Raw genomic sequence first — 18,297 nt, 5'->3', positions numbered from 1 at the left:
CCTTAGCCAAATAAAAGTAGGTTTTTCTGAAAGCAGACCTTTGTCACTACAAAATGTGAGAATTTGATGTCTAGTGAGCAAAGATTGTGGCCATGGTGACGAGTTGAAGTGAAACTTTTGGAAATAGATTTTTTGGTTCCCGCCACTCAAAGCCGAATTGCTCCACTGAAGCCGACCCAATACACACCAATTTTAGAAGGCTATTTCACTCACTGTCTTTGAACTCGCACAGGGGGGAGAGCTTTCATTCCTTAAAAAAAAATTCGACACTGAGCTATAGATGGGAAAAATTGCTACAAAATGAGCTCAAATTCATATCGGTCGGTTAACGTATGCGCGCGCAGCGTGTCTTGGAAAAAGGTGCTTGATGTGTGATTTTGTCTTTCCTTTTCCCATTCATTCCTATGGGACTTTTTGGGGGACTTTTTTGGGAACTGCGTCGCCATGGTAAGTCGGAATTCTTAGAAAAGAAAAGTAGTATGTGCCTGCTTGCTCTGCTCAGCAGTCCCATAACTAGAAAAATTCCCGCGGAAATTTTGAATGGGACTGCTGACTCTTGCGAGGCGGAAAAACGCATGTATGTAGTACTTGTAGCAATAGTAGTAGTAGTAGTAGTATAGCAGTAGCACTTGTAAAAAAGCAGTATTTAAATAGCAGTCCATTCCATTTAATAAAAAAAATTCAAATTAAAAATAATAATAATAATGTGTTTTTTTTTTGAAAATGTATTTAAAAAAATTTTAATGAGTTGAACAGTTAAAAATTTAAACGACTGGAATCGGTCAAGAAATGTGGACGTTAACCATAATCAACATAAACTAAAAGTATCTTACTGTCCTTAAAAAAAATTCTTTTTTTTTAAAATACATTTTCAAAAAAACACATTATTATTATTATTATATTTAATTTTTATTTTTTTAATTAAATGGAATGGACTGCTATTTAAATACTGCTTTTTTAGCTCTTACAAGTGCTACTACTAAAAGTTCTACTACTAATGCTAAAAGTACTACATACATGCGTCTTTCCACCTTGCAAGAGTCAGCAGTCCCATTCAAAATTTCCAAGGGAATTTTTCTAGTTATCTTTATTATTTGAAAGACGCATGTAGACAACCATACTCGGGTATCAATCAGCCATGTGGAAGCACTGGTTTGACTGCCTCTTAAATTCTTGCGCGTGTGTGATGTTTTGCTTCTCTTGTTAGTTTTTTTTGTCTTAAATAGACCCAGAGTCTAAATACTCTATTTTTATAAAAATAAAATTATGGATTGTAGTTGGAGCATAGTGTGATCCAGTGTGAACTTTCTCTCTAAATCAAACCTAATGTGTGTTTCATGTGAGCCAGCTTATAAAATGATGGATTTGTATTATTTCACCGATATTTTTCAATGTTTTTCAATAAAACAAGATTGGAACACTGAAAGTATATGTTGCTTGTAAGGGGGGATCGAAACATTTACCACTAAACCCGATCAGCCTAATTGACCGGGGTCCGGACATGAAAAACACCCAACCGCAATAATTTAATAATATAATAATCAATTGTAAACATGTTAATTCATTGACAAAAATTTCAATTTCTTAAATATATTCAACTTATTTTTAGTCTATTGTTCAAATATTTCGTTCATTAATTTTTTTTTTCATGCAAATATTCAATTGTTAAATCTTTCAAGCAAGGGTCCCCATCGCAAGTTATGAATACAACAATTTTCACATTATTTCCTTTCTCTTTCAGCATTTCCTTTATGGCCAAATATATGTCCTCTCTGTGTTTTCAAAGGTGTGATACCCAAAATGTCCTCAAATTTTTTTTAGTCTCCTCATGATAGAATCGGACATACACCAAAAGCTGAGGATTGTCACTTACATCAGTTGATTGATGACTCATCCGCAGCTAACGCAGTGCACCGGGCACTTTGATGGCGCTGTCAGGGTGCACACATCTTCCGAGAGCAGTGCTGCTCGTTGTTCTCGTTGTTGCTCGTTCTTAAGTTTCTCTCCTTTCTCTTCAAATAGCGTGTCTCCCATTGCTTCCAAACATTCCTCGACCATTCCGGAATCAGTAAAATGATTTTTGCGTTGCGCCCAAAATCCACCCGCGTAGTGAGCACTCGTAGGCAGACACACGGGGCTCGTAGCCCTCAATGCTGGTAAATTTAAAGCATATACACCTCAGTCCATTCACTTTTTGCCGTCTAATTGTTCTTTTGCTTTTGACAACGCCATACTTCATCACGTTTGTCGTGAGAATGTGTGTACCCCGAAAAACAACACAAATTGCGAGCTTACCGGACCCCGGCTCTGTCAAAGGACCCCGGCTCAGGCATAGCTGCCCTCGCGCGCGCCTATCGGTAAAACTGAAAATATTTCCCGCCCAGTACATATTCTTGGAGGTCTGCATGTAAGGGTCTCGCGTCCGCCAGTTGGGGTCTATTGTTTTGACCAGACTCCGAGCGCTGATACACGTGACCCGACATTGCGTCTTCCGCTGAGAAAACGTGACATGCGATGTGACGTCACTCCTAAATGCAAGAGAAACATTTTCTCCTCAAAATTCTCTTTAAAATAGACAACAAAATTTGGCATGCTACATACATTATGAGGTCATAAAAAGTAGTCACGCACAGCCATTTAGGAAAGTAACTTTAATAAGATTACTGGTTTGGAAAAATGAACGGGTTAGATTGCTCATTATTGAAAGACAGTAATCAGATTACAATAATGCGTTACTTAGCAACTAGATAAAAATCTCTTGAGAGACCTACGTCACATGACTTTGTTCAAGCACACTGGTAAGTTTGGATAAACTTATGAGCAATAGGTTGATCACATTTGTCCCTCAACACATCAGAGCACCAATTAGGGAAACATGAATAATATGTTTTGCCTATCCTTTGATACAAAAGCTATTCTGCAAATACAAGTAAACATGTATCTAGAGTGGTTGTTTTAACCAAATCATCTGTCAGACACATATCTACCAGCTAGATTGGTCAAATGTAACCTTTTTGGGGGGGTAAATTTGAACAATCTGTTTTTAGGGTGTAACGTTCCAAGTTCTTCCCGCGGCCCCGCTCCAAGTGGTTCGGGGTGGTGGCTTGTGCATAATTACGCGGCGGGAAGGTCTACATCCCGTCAGGCAGACCGCCTTTTCCCCCACTCCCGCCAGTCTCGGATGGAGCTCCAAGCGGGGTACCAGCAGCTGGGGGCTGGCCGTCATATGTGGACGGTCTGCGCAAAAAGACCTGGCAGACGAGCAAATGCTGTCGTGAACAACAGTGCTTTCTACTTCCCGATTCTTTGTTTTTATTTATTTTGTTTAATGTATGTAGATCCTTCACCCCAAATTGCCGAAGTTGTTGTTTATTGAAAAAATAAATAAAATTGTTTTCTACTTCTAATGGGACGAAGTGTTGTTCATATGCCGTAGACGCTCTTCACTGCCTCCTAGCCTGGGAGAATATCGACCACAGCGGGGGGAAACCGCGCTGTGTATGATGAAGGCAGCAAAACGTGTGCTCGCAGGCGCTCACCGTCAAGCAAAAACCCTTCGAAAGCGGAGGGGATGGATTGTGGTCTTCATGAAACTGAGGGGGACCCCCCGTCCCTAGTGCCATCTACGCCCGTGACATGAGCTATGTATGGAATTGCTGAACAAAATAAACTTCATGGCTGAAAAAAAGAAAGCCTGTTCCGTGTTCACAACAAAGACACAAGGCAAGCATAGACACAACCTCACTCCTAGACTTCTTTGAGAGCTTTAGAGCACACTACAGTAGATTATGGCTAACCAGCAGTCCAGGGGACTCTCTCAGGCGACTCCAGGCTTCCTACATCATGTGCCTTGTGATCTCGAAACAGGAAGAGATGGCCGCATGTGCAGAATTTATTGCCCAAATGGCAACTCCAATGTTGCTCTAATCTTTAGACAAGTTGTAGTGCAGTGCAGTGTAGTTCTAGATGGATAATTCATACGTGGTAGGGTCTGCTCACTCTGCTGCTTTGTGAGCGGAAATAAGCCCAAAAAAATGTGCGGCATTAAGGGATCTTTAAGTTAACTTGATAGTAATATGATCATTTTGACAACCTAATGTGTGTGCATGCATGTATTATTTTATTTTTTTAGATGAAAAAGGATGATGCGCTGGCGTCCCTAGAAAGAAGTAACTTTATTATCAGGTTATTTGCCTTATGCGTGTAGTATTTACTTAATTTCTTGAAACAAAACTTTATAGGAGACCATGTAGGCATCACAGTAGACATGCAACATCTGGTCCACTGGGCTGTAATTTAGGAAGTAAATGTTAGGACACATTTTTTTAATAAAGATGCCAACATTGAACCTCTCTACCCCAGTTGAGGGGTCGAATGAGTAGAAAATCTCGTCCATGCCCTTATTTACATAACGTGTTGCGTAGAGGACACCGCAGGCCATGAAAGTATTGGTGACTGCCTGCTTATAGACAGAGGTGTGCCAAGTTTGGTTGAGTGAAGGTGGATCTTCTGGGAAGGAGATGTCCACTTTGGACAATACCAGGTTACCAAAGTGTTGGACTGTGCTGTAGATGAGCCACACACCTGACTCATCTGTTGCGAGGTCCATGTCAGTGTATAAGTAGCATTCACTTAGATGGCAAAAATTCCCTCTTGAGTTATACCTGTTTAAAAAGAGTTGTTGTTGTTAATGTTTTTTTTTAAGTTAACACCCGTTAATGTCACCTGGTTGTCTTGAACATATTGTCCATTACAAATATAGTGTATAAAATAACAAAAGTCCAAATGTACCTGGTGCCTTTGGGTAGCTTTACGGTGGAAATGGTTTTGGTTTCTATGTTGAAACGACAAAGTTGGTCACTGTTGTAACAATTGTAGAACAAGGCCCCGCCATATAGAACAACATTTGGTCCCTGAATGGTGTTGGTGGTTGGATTGGAAGGACGGATGATAAAATTACCTGCAATGAGACGAGGGTGGCTTCATTTTATATATGGCTAAAATCAAGTATATATATATATATATATATATATATATATATATATATATATATATATATATATATACAGAAAACTGATTTATAGATATTTTTAAAAAGATGTGCTTTGGAATTGTAGGTGATGGAGTGGTGCCATGATCAGTCGCTGTATAACCTGGTGTCTTCACTCCTACGGTCAGAGAACTCAGGCTGGAGTAGAAACTGATTTGGTTGGCATATATGTTGTTGCCGTTCAGAATCAACCGCCAATACCAGTTCTCTTTCCCCATCTCAGGTTCAGGGTCACGGCCCCAGCCTCCATACTTGTGGTTAGCAGGAGATTCTCCTGTTGAGTAGAATCTGGGCCCAGTAATGTTCACAAACTTGCCATGGGGACAGACACCTACAGTACAAAAAAAGGGAGGTTGCTGCAGTGATTAAATGTATTTACAAAAATCAACCTTGTACGACACAACATATCTCTGAATTATTTTTTTTCTCCAGTTAATAGGAATCAGGGAAAATAAATGATTGCTGTTTTCTTGTGGCTATGCTATCTCGAAACAGTTGAAGATTAATCTTGCCTGAAGTCTGCATACTGTCTGGATGATGTGTGGGCTGTGGATTGTGGTCATTATCATCCCTGCATTCGTCAAGGGCTCTTTTCAGTCGCTGGTTGTCTTTACGTCTCATTTCTACCTTTAAGGTGTCATATTGCTCCAACTCCTGCAACTCTGCTCTCAGGTGCACCACCTGAGACAAAACAACAACAACAGTATTATGACATCATTGAACTCAAGGATGAAGAAACATATATATTTTTTCTTTCTTTTTTTAGCAGGTTGTAGGAATGGAATAATAAAAAGCAGCTAGAGAATATTGAAATTCCATGTGCTGTTTATTAGTAACAAGAGAGGTTAGTCAGGTATTGCAAGTCAGGCATTCCAAGCTAGTCACTGACATCATTATAAAAGTACTGTTAATTGTTGTAAAAAAAAAAAAAATCTATGTTCATAGTAAGAAACTGACTTTGTTTGTTTGATTTAGTGAACATATAAAAATAGAAAACCATAAAAGACATTACAAGTATAAAATACAAGTTACAAGTATAAAATACAAGAATAGGAAAAAAGAAATGAGTTTACATGTTCAAAAGGGAGTAGGAAGAAGTTAAAAACGTATCTAGTCCTACCCTTTATATTTTGACTTATTTCAATAGATACAATAATAGGTTAATATATTTCAATGAAAGAAAATGTATAAATCTGTTCATGTATACAACTGCACTCTGACATGTACGTACATTTGCCAGTAGCATATGTACATGTAATTCATAGGCATACACCATAATAATTCATCCTCATATTCACATATATGATTTTCATTACACTCATACTGATACATCGAAAGAAATAACACAATTTCTGCTGTTTTGCCAACTCAAGCCTGATTTAATTAATTTTCTTGAACTTTGCTTTTAAAAAAAATTTTTAAGTCAGCAAGTGACTTTTCATATCAATACCAAAATTATTCCACAAATTGACACCTCTTACAGAAACACACCTTTGCTTAACATTTGTTCTTGTTTAGATTTTTTTTTTGTAGACACTTGCACCCCTTATGTCACAAGGACTCTCTAATTTCAAATAGCTTCTGAGTATTGTGGCAGAGTAGATTGTTGTATGCTTTACACATCAATTTAACTGATTGTACTGAAACACCAATGTCAACTTACTTGTCGGCCAGAGTCAGTAGTTAAGTGCTGGTGTCCCTGGTTGGTTCTGTTGAGCCTGTCAACCATATTCGTGATCTCAATGAGTTCATTTTCTATCACCTGGAAGCTGACAACTCCGTATAGCTCGCCATCATTCTCCTTCTCCAGTATTGACACATCGTTTAGCAGTTGGGGCAGACGGAGCTTCAAACCAAGCAGAAGAATTTCAAGTTCTTGAGCCTGCAAAGAACAAGCACATTTTTTAAATTTTGCAATTATTGATAAAACAGTACAGTCTTCAGTATCAAGAAATTGTGGCGAGTTACCTTCTGTGGGGTGGCAGTTTGAGAGCATTTTAAAGCCTTGTCATTCACTGAGTTGAGGGTCTCATGAGGAAACGCCTTCTCTTTGTTAGACAGCTCACATACACAGCGATCTTTTAGATTCAGCTGATAAAACAGAGACAAGTTACAAACATATTTTAGAATTTAACTTGTCATTGTACTGTACATAATGTTAAATCTCACCTGTTGTGTAGTGTTGAACAGAGAACACAGGAAAAAGATGGCGCAGAGCTTCATGATGTCTTTGAGAGAATGAACACCACCACTGACTTATTAGCATTGCATATGGATTCTGCATGTATGCATCTTTGAATGTTGATGTATTACATCAGGAACCTAACCTGCAAATGATCACTTCCTCCTTCTGGTTTCAGTTCAAGAAACCTAGGATTGCTTTCGATGTGAGGAAACGGATGTGAAGAAAACAGGTGAAATCCAAGTTTGCATTTTGTACTCAAAATTGTTTCCCAAAACGTTATCCACCAGCATCATCATTCACTTGGAAAGTAAAGGATAATAAAATATTATTAGGACTCGTACTACTGATCATTGAAATGTATTCATAATACTCAGCAGACAAGCATTTGGCCAACAATTAGTTCCAATTTCTTCTTCTCCACAGCAGTCTTAAACCCAGGTTCTCATGGACTAAACTTCTACCTCAAATAATTCTTAGAATAATCCAAGGATGAAATGATCCAACATCCTATGAGCTTCCATCCTGCAAATGGTGACCAAGGCTGACGGGTGGTTGTCAACAATGTGGTGATTTTGGCTGGCTTATATTCATGCCTAGCCGAATAATTCTCGCAGACTGCGTCAAGAGAAAATATCGCCAACGCCACACTTCTCTGTGGCCTCCACTAGCCAGCTGCGCACCAATATCCACGGCCTTTCCCCTCCTGCGGGTTCACTCACCTTCTCACCATGGTGGACAAAACCTTCAGGTGGCCAGAAGTTGTTCCCCTATAAGAAACCTGCTAGTTGTTGTCAGACGAAAATACATTTTAAACTGTGTCACTAATGAGCAGGTAATGCTAGTGCTGGACTACGTTTGATGTATTTCCACCAAAAATTGGGCCACTGGTCTCTTGCTATAGCCTATACATTATTTTGAAGATGTATGATTACTTCATTTAAAATAACATAAGAATATATGTTAAAGCAGGAGATAGTTGCATGGAAAAATAAGCGCCAGTGCAAAAATAAGGCAAAAGCAAGATGGAGAGTCGGGGGACACTCAAGAGAAAAGGCCAGTGACTGTTAACTCTTTTACTGCCAAAGACGTTAAATGACGTTCTGCAAAAACCTATGGAGGAGCGCCAAAGACGTTAAAAGATGTCCTCCCATTTTTATTTTTATTTTTTTTGAAACGGGTGCAGGAAAGTCTTCCGCAGCTGTGGTGAAAATTTCAAGCAGGTCTGGTGAGCCTAATGACTATTTTTGGCCCCGAGAGGGCAGAGGTGACTCTCTTTTGACAAGATTGGGTGGGCGTCAGCAGAAGACGTGAGGCGGGGTTAGAGTGTTGGGGGGACAATGGCTGAAGAAGCCATAATGGCGACCGCTTGCAAGCAGCTCACGGTCGAGCCGTTTTTTTTTCAAAGACCAAAAGCATCGACCAACGATAAAGAGCACATTGATGACGACGATGATCATCATCGATGATGATGATGATGGTGACTCCGTGGTTGGAAGCATTGACGCGGCAGTAGAATACGTTAGGCGGCGCTAGATGGAGGAGGAAGCGGACAATGGCGACCGCTTGCAAGCAGCTCACAGTTGGGAATTTTCAACGCTAAAGAGCACATTGATGATGACGATGATCATCATCGATGATGATGATGGTGACTCCGAGGTTGACGGCGAAGTTGGAAGCGCTGACGCGGCGGCTATGACTACGTTATAAAGGTTCATGGGCTAGCGATACTGACACCGGAAAACGCGCAGCACAACGGAGCATGCTCAGGCGGACGTTCAATTGGACGATGAAGAGTGCCCCGAGTCCAATGCATATTAATCGGAGGAGTGTGTACAGTCTGCTACTTGCTATTTATTCCCCGAAAAAAAAGGCCGTCAAGAAAGTGTAACGTCTGCACGCGAAACGGACAAAGCTAAAGTGAAAGTAATCTGTTGTGCGAATCCTGGTCCCTCTCCTTGCACGCAGGAGAGTGTTATAAAAAGAAAAACTGTATTTGAAACATCCACATAATTGTAAGTAGTAACACAGTTGCACACATTTGTAAATAGTTTCCGAAATTGTTTTGTCAAATTGTTACACTGTTGAATGGAAATAAACGTATTTTGCAAACTAAAAACACTTTTTCATTGTTGGTGAAAGCGTTTTACAGAAGTAAAGCACTATTTAGGTGTTTGTGGCATCATTCATGGACAAAAAGAAGTGTACAATTCACTAGAGTGCATGAAATAACATCGTTTCACAAAAAGCTTGTTTTCTCCGCTTTTTGTTTCAAAACAGAGCATTTTGGTGAAACTAACCATTTTCTATTGTTGATTACTGAAGAACGGAATAAGGTAGAAACAAACTTTTTTTTCTGATGAAAGATGAGAGTTCAATCTTTCATTTGGTAGTATGTGTGTTTCCATAGTCCAAACACAACATTTTCTGTGGACCTTGAAAGATCAGTCAAAATGCTTAAATCGGCTGGCACTGGCGACATCCCGTTTCTGAAAATGTCTGGCAGTCAAAGAGTTAAAAGTTTGTTTTGTTTTTACAATGTGAACAGGTTTGTTTTTGTTTTTAATTGTGGAAACAGCACAAATAAGACATATGTGCACAAAAAAAACTGTACCTTTTTTGTGACTATGTAAAACAAAGACAGAAGCGAAGAAAAAAAGGCAAAACAAGACATTAACGGAGACATTAAAATAACAATTCACAACTAAGCCCATTTGTTCCATGTTGCGAATCAAACCCTAAGCATGCCGTCATTTCCAAAATTAAAACAGTGTTTGAAATCTTCTGAGGCAACCGGCACATGATTTAGATCTAACTTTGGTCTGTCACCCTCACTTACCGCCTGTGTTAAATATGATGACTGTTGTGAGAAGAGAAATCTATCCGCTGTCTCCCACCGTGGGAAATTTGTTATTTCCCAAAATGTGAAAATTAAGGAAGCTACTTGTTTCACAACAATTGTGAAATTCGGAATTTTTTTCTCATTGCTTGTGTGCTGACTCAGTGGGAACAAAAATGGAGTTTGGCAAACTATTAGCAGGTTTGTTAAACATAGACAAGAGATGTGGGAGGAAGTGTAGTACCATCATAGTAACAGCTCCATTACATGTCAGTTCACTCGTCATTACTTCGGTTTTCAACATGCTGTTCTTGCTAGCCTTGCTGGCATCTGCGGTGCTGGTGAGTATCATCTGTTCCATGCTGATGCTAACTGAAATATCTTCACTCACTTAATTGTACTGCCTTCTAAGCTTTATTTGTGCCAAAAATGTGTGAACGTAAAAGGTCAAATATATTATATTATTATCGTTATTGTTGTTATTAAAATATTGTGATTTATGTGACAAGAATTGATGCATATTTTATTGTCAATCTAATCCATGTATTTTTCAGAATGGTAAAAGTATTTCATTTACCTATCATTGTATGTTTTTTGTCTTTGGGAGGTAGTAGGATTACCTAAATATTAGTGGGAGCACATGTTTAACCACAATGACCGATGTGAACATCAATTTTATGTGTGTTTTGCTATCGCTCTACACTTTTTAGTTATGAAATACAGTAGTATAGGTACATGAAGATACAGAACACCCTTCATAACAACAGTACATTAAAGTGAGTTTATAGTATGGACCTTGTAGCAGAAAGATACTGTATGAATGCAGACCCTAACCAATGCAGTAATGTAAAATGGCTCACAGTGCCTGGGGAAATTTTCCATTTTAATATTGAGCCATGTGGTGTCATAGTCCTCATTTCTTTGTCCTAGTACTTGTATTTGTCAGCGTTCTCATTCAATTTGTAGTTTTGGTTTTTAAGACGCAAGGCCTTTGTCTAACATTGCTTACTTTATGTTTGCTAGCAGGGTGACTGCCAGGTCCAACATGTGTCCGGTCAGATGAAAAATGGCTCATGTGCATGTGAGGTCAACACCAACATGTGGTTTTTCCCAGCTAAGAAGTACGAAGCCACACTGCAACAAGTTGAATCTTGTGAAGATTCCCTTACACGGCTACAAGAACAGGTAAAGTAAAAGCAGTTCTCATTTGTCACACAAATAACTGTTTGTGTTCTTAGGATTTGGTTTTCACCAAACCTCTTTTACCAAGAAGTGTTTCGTTTCTATTAGGTGCATCTGTCAAATCAGCGTCTCCCTGAGTTCCGTACAGTGGTTGATGACATAACAGCACGGCTGGAGCCTTACCGCTATCTAAATGATAAGGGCATTCATACTGCCTTATCGCTGCGTCTGCTTGGTGAAGAACTCAACCAGTTGGAGACTGACATTAATACAATGTCCCTTCAAGTGAACAATGCTGAAACAACAAAAATATCAAAAGAGGTATGACAAACAATATACTGTAGCAACCAATCACAAATGGTAATATAATATAATCTTCTTTTTTTTTAACATAGTAAATCTGTTGTTAGAAAATGTCTTCATCGGTGTCGTCTGGAGCACAAGAACATATACGATACAAAAAGTTTGGGATATTTGGCATGAAATTTCAGGATGAAGCTAAAATGCTCCAACAGGTGAACTTAAACTGACTTCCTCTAAACTTTTGAATTTCCAACTGTTCAACATTTGAGTAATTTTGCACAACTTGCTCCAACAAAGAAGTAAATGATAACAATCATAACTGGTGTTTGACACATGAGTCAAATAATATTGGTTCACTTAGAATTGGTATTTAAAGAGTTACTCAACACTAAATTAACACTTTTTTTCTTTTTGATATACTGTTGAAACTGTTGTCTACCAATGCTGGTTACATGTCCTGGGCATTATTTTGACATTTTAGTGCATGTTTGTTGAAAGCTTGAAATATGGGCATAAACCATATGTTTGGCGCCAACTTATGGTTAAACAATGGGATAAACACAATTTGGCTGTTTTCCCTCATTACACGAGAAGTCAGTTGCTACGTAGTAATTTATTAGCATAGCATTTGGTTTATTTAATTAGTGTAGCTTTCCATAGCATAGACATTACTTAGATTTTAGTTTTCACTGCTGCAGTCAATCACAACCACGCCCAACCATCTCCCCATTCGCAACCCAACGGTCATCCAGGCAAAACCTCCTTTGGTCATAAGGCAAATTTTAGTGAGGGGTGGAGCAAGAGTCTGGCTTCCTGTTGAGCTTACTGACAGACAAATTGTGTTTATCCCAGTGTTTAACCGTAAGATAACTTTACCTTTAAACAAAATTAATAATTGTCTGACATCTTTTCAAGTCATCATCAAGATGATTCCATACTTTCACACCACTCATAGAAATACATTGATCTTGTAATTTAGTCCTAGAATAGATTTTATTCTGTGAAAATGTTGCTTCCCTTGGAGGTGGTATCTTTATTGTTTATTTTCTTAAACATATTCTCTATGTGACTAGGCAGCTGTTTATAATACAATTTATACATTATAAGTGCAATTTTATAATTTACCAAGTCCTCAAATTTCAAAGCTCTTAAATGAATAAATAACCCATTTGATGGTTCTCTACTATTTGACTTTGTTATTATCATTTACAGTGTTCTTTTTGTAGAATAAATATTGGTCTTGTATGTGTGGGATATGCATTCCCCCTGACACAGCGTGGCAGTTTTTGAACCCAGACGCAGAGATAGAGGTTGAGGCTAAAGCAGCTTTTATTAAACAAAACAAAAGTTCCTCGTTGAGAGGGAGAAAACAAAAGCTATTCAAAGTTAAACTAAAGGCGCTCCAAAAGGGAGGAAGTCTAAACTACAATCAAAACAAAAATCACTCCTTAACTAAAACAATATTGTGGCTATTCAAAGTTACAAACCAAAGTTCTCTCAAGGGACAGGGTAACAAGGCTGTGGACGGTAACAGGTTTAGTGGCTCTGACGAAAACACTTACGCACAAGACAGGGGAGACGCAGACCATTTAACACATGAGGGTAATGGGAAACAGGTGGACACAATCAGGAATCAGGAATGACACAATCAGGAATCAGGGTTGACACTGACACCACACGAGGAAAGGCAAGTGACCTGAAACGAGAGGAGTCAGAATTTTCAAAATAAAACAGGAAACGACAAGACAACCTCACCGCGGTGTCACACCCCCATATTTCCAAACAATATGTTGTATAAGGCACAACCAAAGATTAATACAAAATACACAGCACATGTTGGTTCAAAAGACCCTTCACCTTATATAATATGGCAATCGATCTTTTATTTGACATAATTTATATGCATTTTCCATTTCTATTTATGATCCAAAATAACACCTAAGAATTTCATATCAAATTTACTGTCAATTGAAAATGGCATCACAGTTGCTCAGGGCTGAGGTAATGACCAATCACAGCTCAGCTTTGGAACATCATATGACCAAACTCAGAAAACAAATGAGCTATGATTAGTCGTTACAAGAGCCCCCCCTGAGCAACTGTGATGTCATTTTCAGTGACACAAAGTGGGAAAAATGACATGGATAAAAATGGGGGGGATTTTGCTGCTTAATTCATGATCCATAAATGCAATATTAATCTAGTGGGACTGCATAGAACTAATTTTTGTGTTGACTTCCCCTTTTAAACATCGACTGGGGGTGAAATTAGTTTTAAGGTCATTGTGACTTTTAAGTTCACCTGTAAACCTGTGGTGAGTAGTATACTGTATACAATATTATGGAACCTTTGTTTCACTGTAGGTCTACAAACTGCGAAGAGACGTTGACAAGATGCAAGTGGTGAACTCAATCAACATGAAGAGTGTGAAAGAGAAACTCCGCTACCTGAAAAACAGTGTTGAGTCATGCTTGTCAATCCCCAGAGATTTTAAAGGTATTATCATAGTTTGAACTTCGTGTTTGTGTGGATACCCATGATGTTTCATTTTACCTCATTCACTGCCATTGACGGCTATAGACGTCAAATATTGATTTTAACTATTTCTATTAGTTAAACATTTTTTTCCACTTTTGTTAACAAGAGTCTGAAAACCTAGAATTGTTTTATTGTACATAGATATAAAATTTGTGATTAATCGTGAGTTAACTAGTGAAGTCATGCGATTAATTACTACTAACATTTTAATCGTCCGACTCCCCTAATTTTTTATAATCTTTTCTTTTTTTCTTAAATCACGTCAGGTGAATAAAATGTTTAATTGTAATTAATCACATGACTTCAGTAATTAACTCACGATTAATCACAATTTTTATATCTGTTCTAAATGTACAATATATTTTTTTAGGTTTTCATACTCTTATTAACAAAAGTGGAAAACTAATAGAAATAATTCAAATAAATTTTTGATGTCTTTAGCCGTCAATGGCAGTGAATGAGTAAAACTGTTTGAGTTTGCAATATGATTAATTTCCTTAATTGTTTCCAGGTCAGCAAAGTTTTTGCCTCAATGGTCTAATGTCCAACATCAGTGCACCGGTCATAACTAAACTCAGTCCGTATGGTAAAACATTCAGCGTTGGCTCATGGGGCCAACAAGCCCAAATGGACAGCGAAAACCTGAAAAACATCTTATGGATTCAACCTTTGCTCAACAACCAAATGTCAGGCAATATCCTGAGAATCTACCAATCATATGAAGACTTCATGGCCTCTGAAAACCACAAAGATTTGATCATAGCTCCATCCAACACCCATGCCAATACTGTCGAAGGCCCCAGTGCTGTCCTGTATGGAGAAGCTCTGTACTATCACTGCTATGACTCCGCAGATATCTGCCGCTATGATCTGAACAGCAAGGCTGTCGCAAGGGTCGAACTTCCCGGACTTGGGAAGGATTACAGAAAGTTCCCTTATTGTTACTTTGACTGTCGGACCTTCAGTGATGTGGACGTGGAAGTCGATGAGACGGGGCTGTGGGTCATCTATGCCACCATAAGAAGCCATGGTAATCTTGTGATAAGCAAACTGTCATGGGACAGTGAAGCTGAAACGCTCAATATCACAAAGATGTGGGAAACCAGGCTGTTCAAGAAGTCAGCAACCAATGCATTCATGAAATGTGGTGTGCTGTATGCTACTCGCGCTTTGGATGATTTCCATGAAGAGGTGTTCTACGCCTTTGATACAGCAACAGGCAAAGAGGACAATACACTTGCGCTGCCGATGGAGAAAATCAGTAAGGGAGTTGCAAGTTTGAGTTACAACCCAGTCAACAGGCAGCTCTACATGTTCAACGATGGATATCTTCTCACCTATCAAACAACACTATTTTAAAATTGTACTACAACAATATATGCAGCATGATGGTTACAGTTGTCCTCTGAGTCAGTGAGTACTCTGTTGTAACGTGAATCTCAGACTGTACCGTAGTGCATCACTAACCTACGCTAATGTAGCAGTAAAGTCATAATTACAGTTGATATTTATAGGCCATAAATATAAACATGCAAATGAAAAAATAAGTACAGTAGTATCTGAATGTTATTCCTTGTACCACGTGATTATTTGTGCCCCATTCATAACCTTGAAATATTGTTAATGAGGCCCGCCTTTTACTGTAAAATTATCTCCTCCAGAATTTAACATTGATGAATCGGCGCTGCATTTGAATAAACAACAGTTTTTCAAAGAAGAAGTGTGGAAAATGTCTGGCAAGTTGATATCCAAGTATAAAATTATCCTTTATTTTTCTAATGTGCTCTCTTACTAGTTTTGAAAGTAATTTTTTCATTGTTTAAGGGCCACAAATATTTGAACAGTTGTCAGTGACTAATGTTCAGACTTGACAAATTTTGTTTAACATTAAAAAAAAAAAAAAAAAACATTTTAAAAAATAAATAAACGTAAGACAGAGTGGTTAAAGCCCTTCATCACAGAGTTAGTCTGTTTTAAACAATTAAATCCACTTAATATATGCAGAGGAAAATTTGTTATGCTGATTTTGAGCTCATTTGGGGGTAATAACGTTAGGATAAACGCTCTTAAGGGCATCGACCCAAAACTTGAACATACTCTTTGGGGAAGAGGTATGCTAGGCAACGGTTTTGCCATCAGAGGGCGCCACAAGGCTCATTAATAAGTCGGTATGGTTGTCTATGGCTTCGGACAGCAGAAATACTGAGCTTTCCCCGTGTAGCCTACTGTTGTCCTCGGTGCGAAATTGCGAATGCATTGCTTGTAACAAGCAGTCTCAAGGAAAAGTATACTAGGGAGCAATATGAGCCACCTTTGACGTCTCCAACATCGACAGCTTTTTTTTTTTAAGTTTCTGGCTGGTTTCCGCTCAGATACGCCCAAAGCTCTGCTCTCATAATGACAGAGCAGCTCCCTGCACAGTTGCAGAAACCAAAACAGAAATTGTATGGCTTATAACATAAGAGCTACTCTTTACTATGTGTGTGGTTATGCTGATTTGATGTTTCTTTGAATGGAAAATGGGCGAGGGTGTTCTCTAATGAGATACTGTGAATTTGTAACGTTTTGAATCCTGTAATCTAGTCTTTCAGACAGCTGTTCTTAAATTGTAAGCATGACAAGTGTTGAAAAAAAAAATTTTCACAATGCAAAATTAACCTGGTTCAAGAGTAAATTGGATTCCACATAAAATTATCAAAGAAAAACGACCTTGATTTACGTTTATTGGGCTTATTGTCACGCAGTGTAACCAACATTGGCCTCGCAATTAGGACTATACAGTAGGGATTTTTAGAATAGCTTGTTAAAAAAGTAGGCCTAAACATATTCATTAGGGATGCACCGAAATGAAAATTTTGGGCCGAAAATTAGAAACGCTTGGCCCAAAACCGAAACGCAGAAAATAATAATAATAATTAAAATATCTATATATATATGATTATTTTTTAATCAAAATAAAAAACAATGTTTAATATCACTCAGATTCACCATTAGCTATAGTCTACTCCACATTTTCAACACATATTACTACAGTAATGATTGAGAAATGAATGAGGTAGCTGAATGAGAATAACCACAAGCATACAGTAAGCACACAGTGCAGTGTCATGTCATTGTGTTATTCTATTATAAATAAAGTTGTCGTTAGCAAACAGACACAGTGCTTTTCTGCACATTGTTGGACGTAATAATCTGGAGATGAAGCTTTACTTTTGTGAACTTTTTCGAGTGTCCTCACTTGTCACCCTCAATTGATTTGGGTTGCTGCTGATATAAATTAAATAAATTCATTTATCATGTTAAGGAACCGGCGCCGTGTTGCTTATTTAACGGGAGCTTTATTTGCATTTCAGCAGCAAACAATTTGCTATGACACATCAGTTACAAAATAAGAAGTTCGATCGCTGTAAACTAGCACGTAGCTGCTACACGCACACACTTGCCTTGTGTTGTCTTTCGCGTCCTCTTCTCTCGCTGGCGCACACACCATACGGAGATCACGATACTGCTTTCCGCTAACACTTTGTGCCGTTGCCATTATTCCTCGCCGCTGATTTGGGATAGCATAGATTGGGTTAACCTCAAGTCGCTAGATTTCAGCTACTGCTTATGAATTAACATTGAGGCGAAACGCTCACCCCGGCGTTTAATTCATACATACGCTTGCTTGCTTGCAGCAGTTTTTTTTTTTGCTTGCGTTACCACAACATCCTATTTGGGCAATATTTTTTTGTCTCCAATTTTATTTTGTCCGAATGCCGAAAATGCATATTTTTCTCATTTTCTGAAGAAAATTTTCCAAATATTCGGTGCATCACTAATATTCATGTGTCCATTTATTTTCATAGAACCAATTAATCGGTCAGTGGGTTGTATTGGCCCTTCTTCAGGCCTTCTTACACTATTTTAAAAAGTCATCTGCAAATTTGCTGCAGTTTTTCCCTAATGTACCCTAACAGGGCTGGACTGGCACAACAAAATCTGCCCTGGCATTTTGACAAAGCCCCACCAGCCTGAATGTAGTTCTGCTACAGATGTTTTTTGATGATGTTTCAGTTTGCTATCTATATTCAAACTTGATTAATGGACTGGTCCCTCTAAATGGTGGGCCAGTTATTTGGGGTAAAAAGTAGGAACATAATAATTAAAAAGCACTGCATCGGCCCTAAAAGACCACCAGGTATGTGCCTTGTATGCCAGATG

General features: G+C 38.4%; 2 protein-coding genes across 5 annotated transcripts; one reads left to right on the top strand and one right to left on the bottom strand.

The window, feature by feature from the left end:
• Nucleotides 1-2,632: 2,632 nt before the first annotated feature.
• Nucleotides 2,633-7,539, bottom strand: LOC144053760 (olfactomedin-4-like). Of its 3 annotated transcripts, none has more exons than XM_077568556.1 (8): nucleotides 7,220-7,367; nucleotides 7,019-7,141; nucleotides 6,714-6,932; nucleotides 5,563-5,731; nucleotides 5,154-5,381; nucleotides 4,792-4,960; nucleotides 4,585-4,664; nucleotides 2,633-3,251 (listed from the first exon to the last, which is right to left on the bottom strand). In XM_077568556.1, exons 1-8 carry the CDS (start codon nucleotides 7,271-7,273, stop codon nucleotides 3,223-3,225), a joined length of 1,071 nt encoding a protein of 356 aa, XP_077424682.1. In that variant the 5' UTR covers nucleotides 7,274-7,367; the 3' UTR covers nucleotides 2,633-3,222. The 3 variants fall into 3 exon arrangements, with proteins under 3 accessions (XP_077424682.1, XP_077424681.1, XP_077424680.1); XM_077568555.1 differs by lacking the exon at nucleotides 2,633-3,251 and adding an exon at nucleotides 7,378-7,539 and having other exon boundaries at nucleotides 4,157-4,664; nucleotides 7,220-7,278; XM_077568554.1 differs by lacking the exon at nucleotides 2,633-3,251 and having other exon boundaries at nucleotides 4,157-4,664.
• Nucleotides 7,540-10,312: 2,773 nt separating this feature from the next.
• Nucleotides 10,313-15,820, top strand: LOC144053840 (olfactomedin). Of its 2 annotated transcripts, none has more exons than XM_077568685.1 (5): nucleotides 10,313-10,412; nucleotides 11,095-11,256; nucleotides 11,362-11,574; nucleotides 13,920-14,052; nucleotides 14,606-15,820. In XM_077568685.1, exons 1-5 carry the CDS (start codon nucleotides 10,374-10,376, stop codon nucleotides 15,451-15,453), a joined length of 1,395 nt encoding a protein of 464 aa, XP_077424811.1. In that variant the 5' UTR covers nucleotides 10,313-10,373; the 3' UTR covers nucleotides 15,454-15,820. The 2 variants fall into 2 exon arrangements, with proteins under 2 accessions (XP_077424811.1, XP_077424812.1); XM_077568686.1 differs by having other exon boundaries at nucleotides 10,315-10,412; nucleotides 11,098-11,256.
• Nucleotides 15,821-18,297: the final 2,477 nt, after the last annotated feature.

Source organism: Vanacampus margaritifer, chromosome 6 (genome assembly GCF_051991255.1).
Source record: "Vanacampus margaritifer isolate UIUO_Vmar chromosome 6, RoL_Vmar_1.0, whole genome shotgun sequence".
In the NCBI taxonomy this organism is placed as follows: domain Eukaryota; kingdom Metazoa; phylum Chordata; class Actinopteri; order Syngnathiformes; family Syngnathidae; genus Vanacampus; species Vanacampus margaritifer.
The sequence above is the reverse complement of the archived record's forward strand: the minus strand, read 5'-3'. Positions and strand labels throughout refer to the sequence as shown.

Excerpts from the sequence above, each read along its gene's own strand:
- LOC144053760 (XM_077568555.1), bottom strand. The coding sequence starts at position 7,273 with ATGAAGCTCTGCGCCATCTTTTTCCTGTGTTCTCTGTTCAACACTACA. Across the intron at positions 5,382-5,562 it reads AGACAGTATGCAGACTTCAG|GTGTCTGTCCCCATGGCAAG; the intron begins GCAAGATTAATC and ends TTTGTACTGTAG. Across the intron at positions 4,665-4,791 it reads AAGCTACCCAAAGGCACCAG|GTATAACTCAAGAGGGAATT; the intron begins GTACATTTGGAC and ends CTTTTTAAACAG.
- LOC144053840 (XM_077568685.1), top strand. The coding sequence starts at position 10,374 with ATGCTGTTCTTGCTAGCCTTGCTGGCATCTGCGGTGCTG. Across the intron at positions 11,257-11,361 it reads TTACACGGCTACAAGAACAG|GTGCATCTGTCAAATCAGCG; the intron begins GTAAAGTAAAAG and ends CGTTTCTATTAG. Across the intron at positions 14,053-14,605 it reads AATCCCCAGAGATTTTAAAG|GTCAGCAAAGTTTTTGCCTC; the intron begins GTATTATCATAG and ends AATTGTTTCCAG.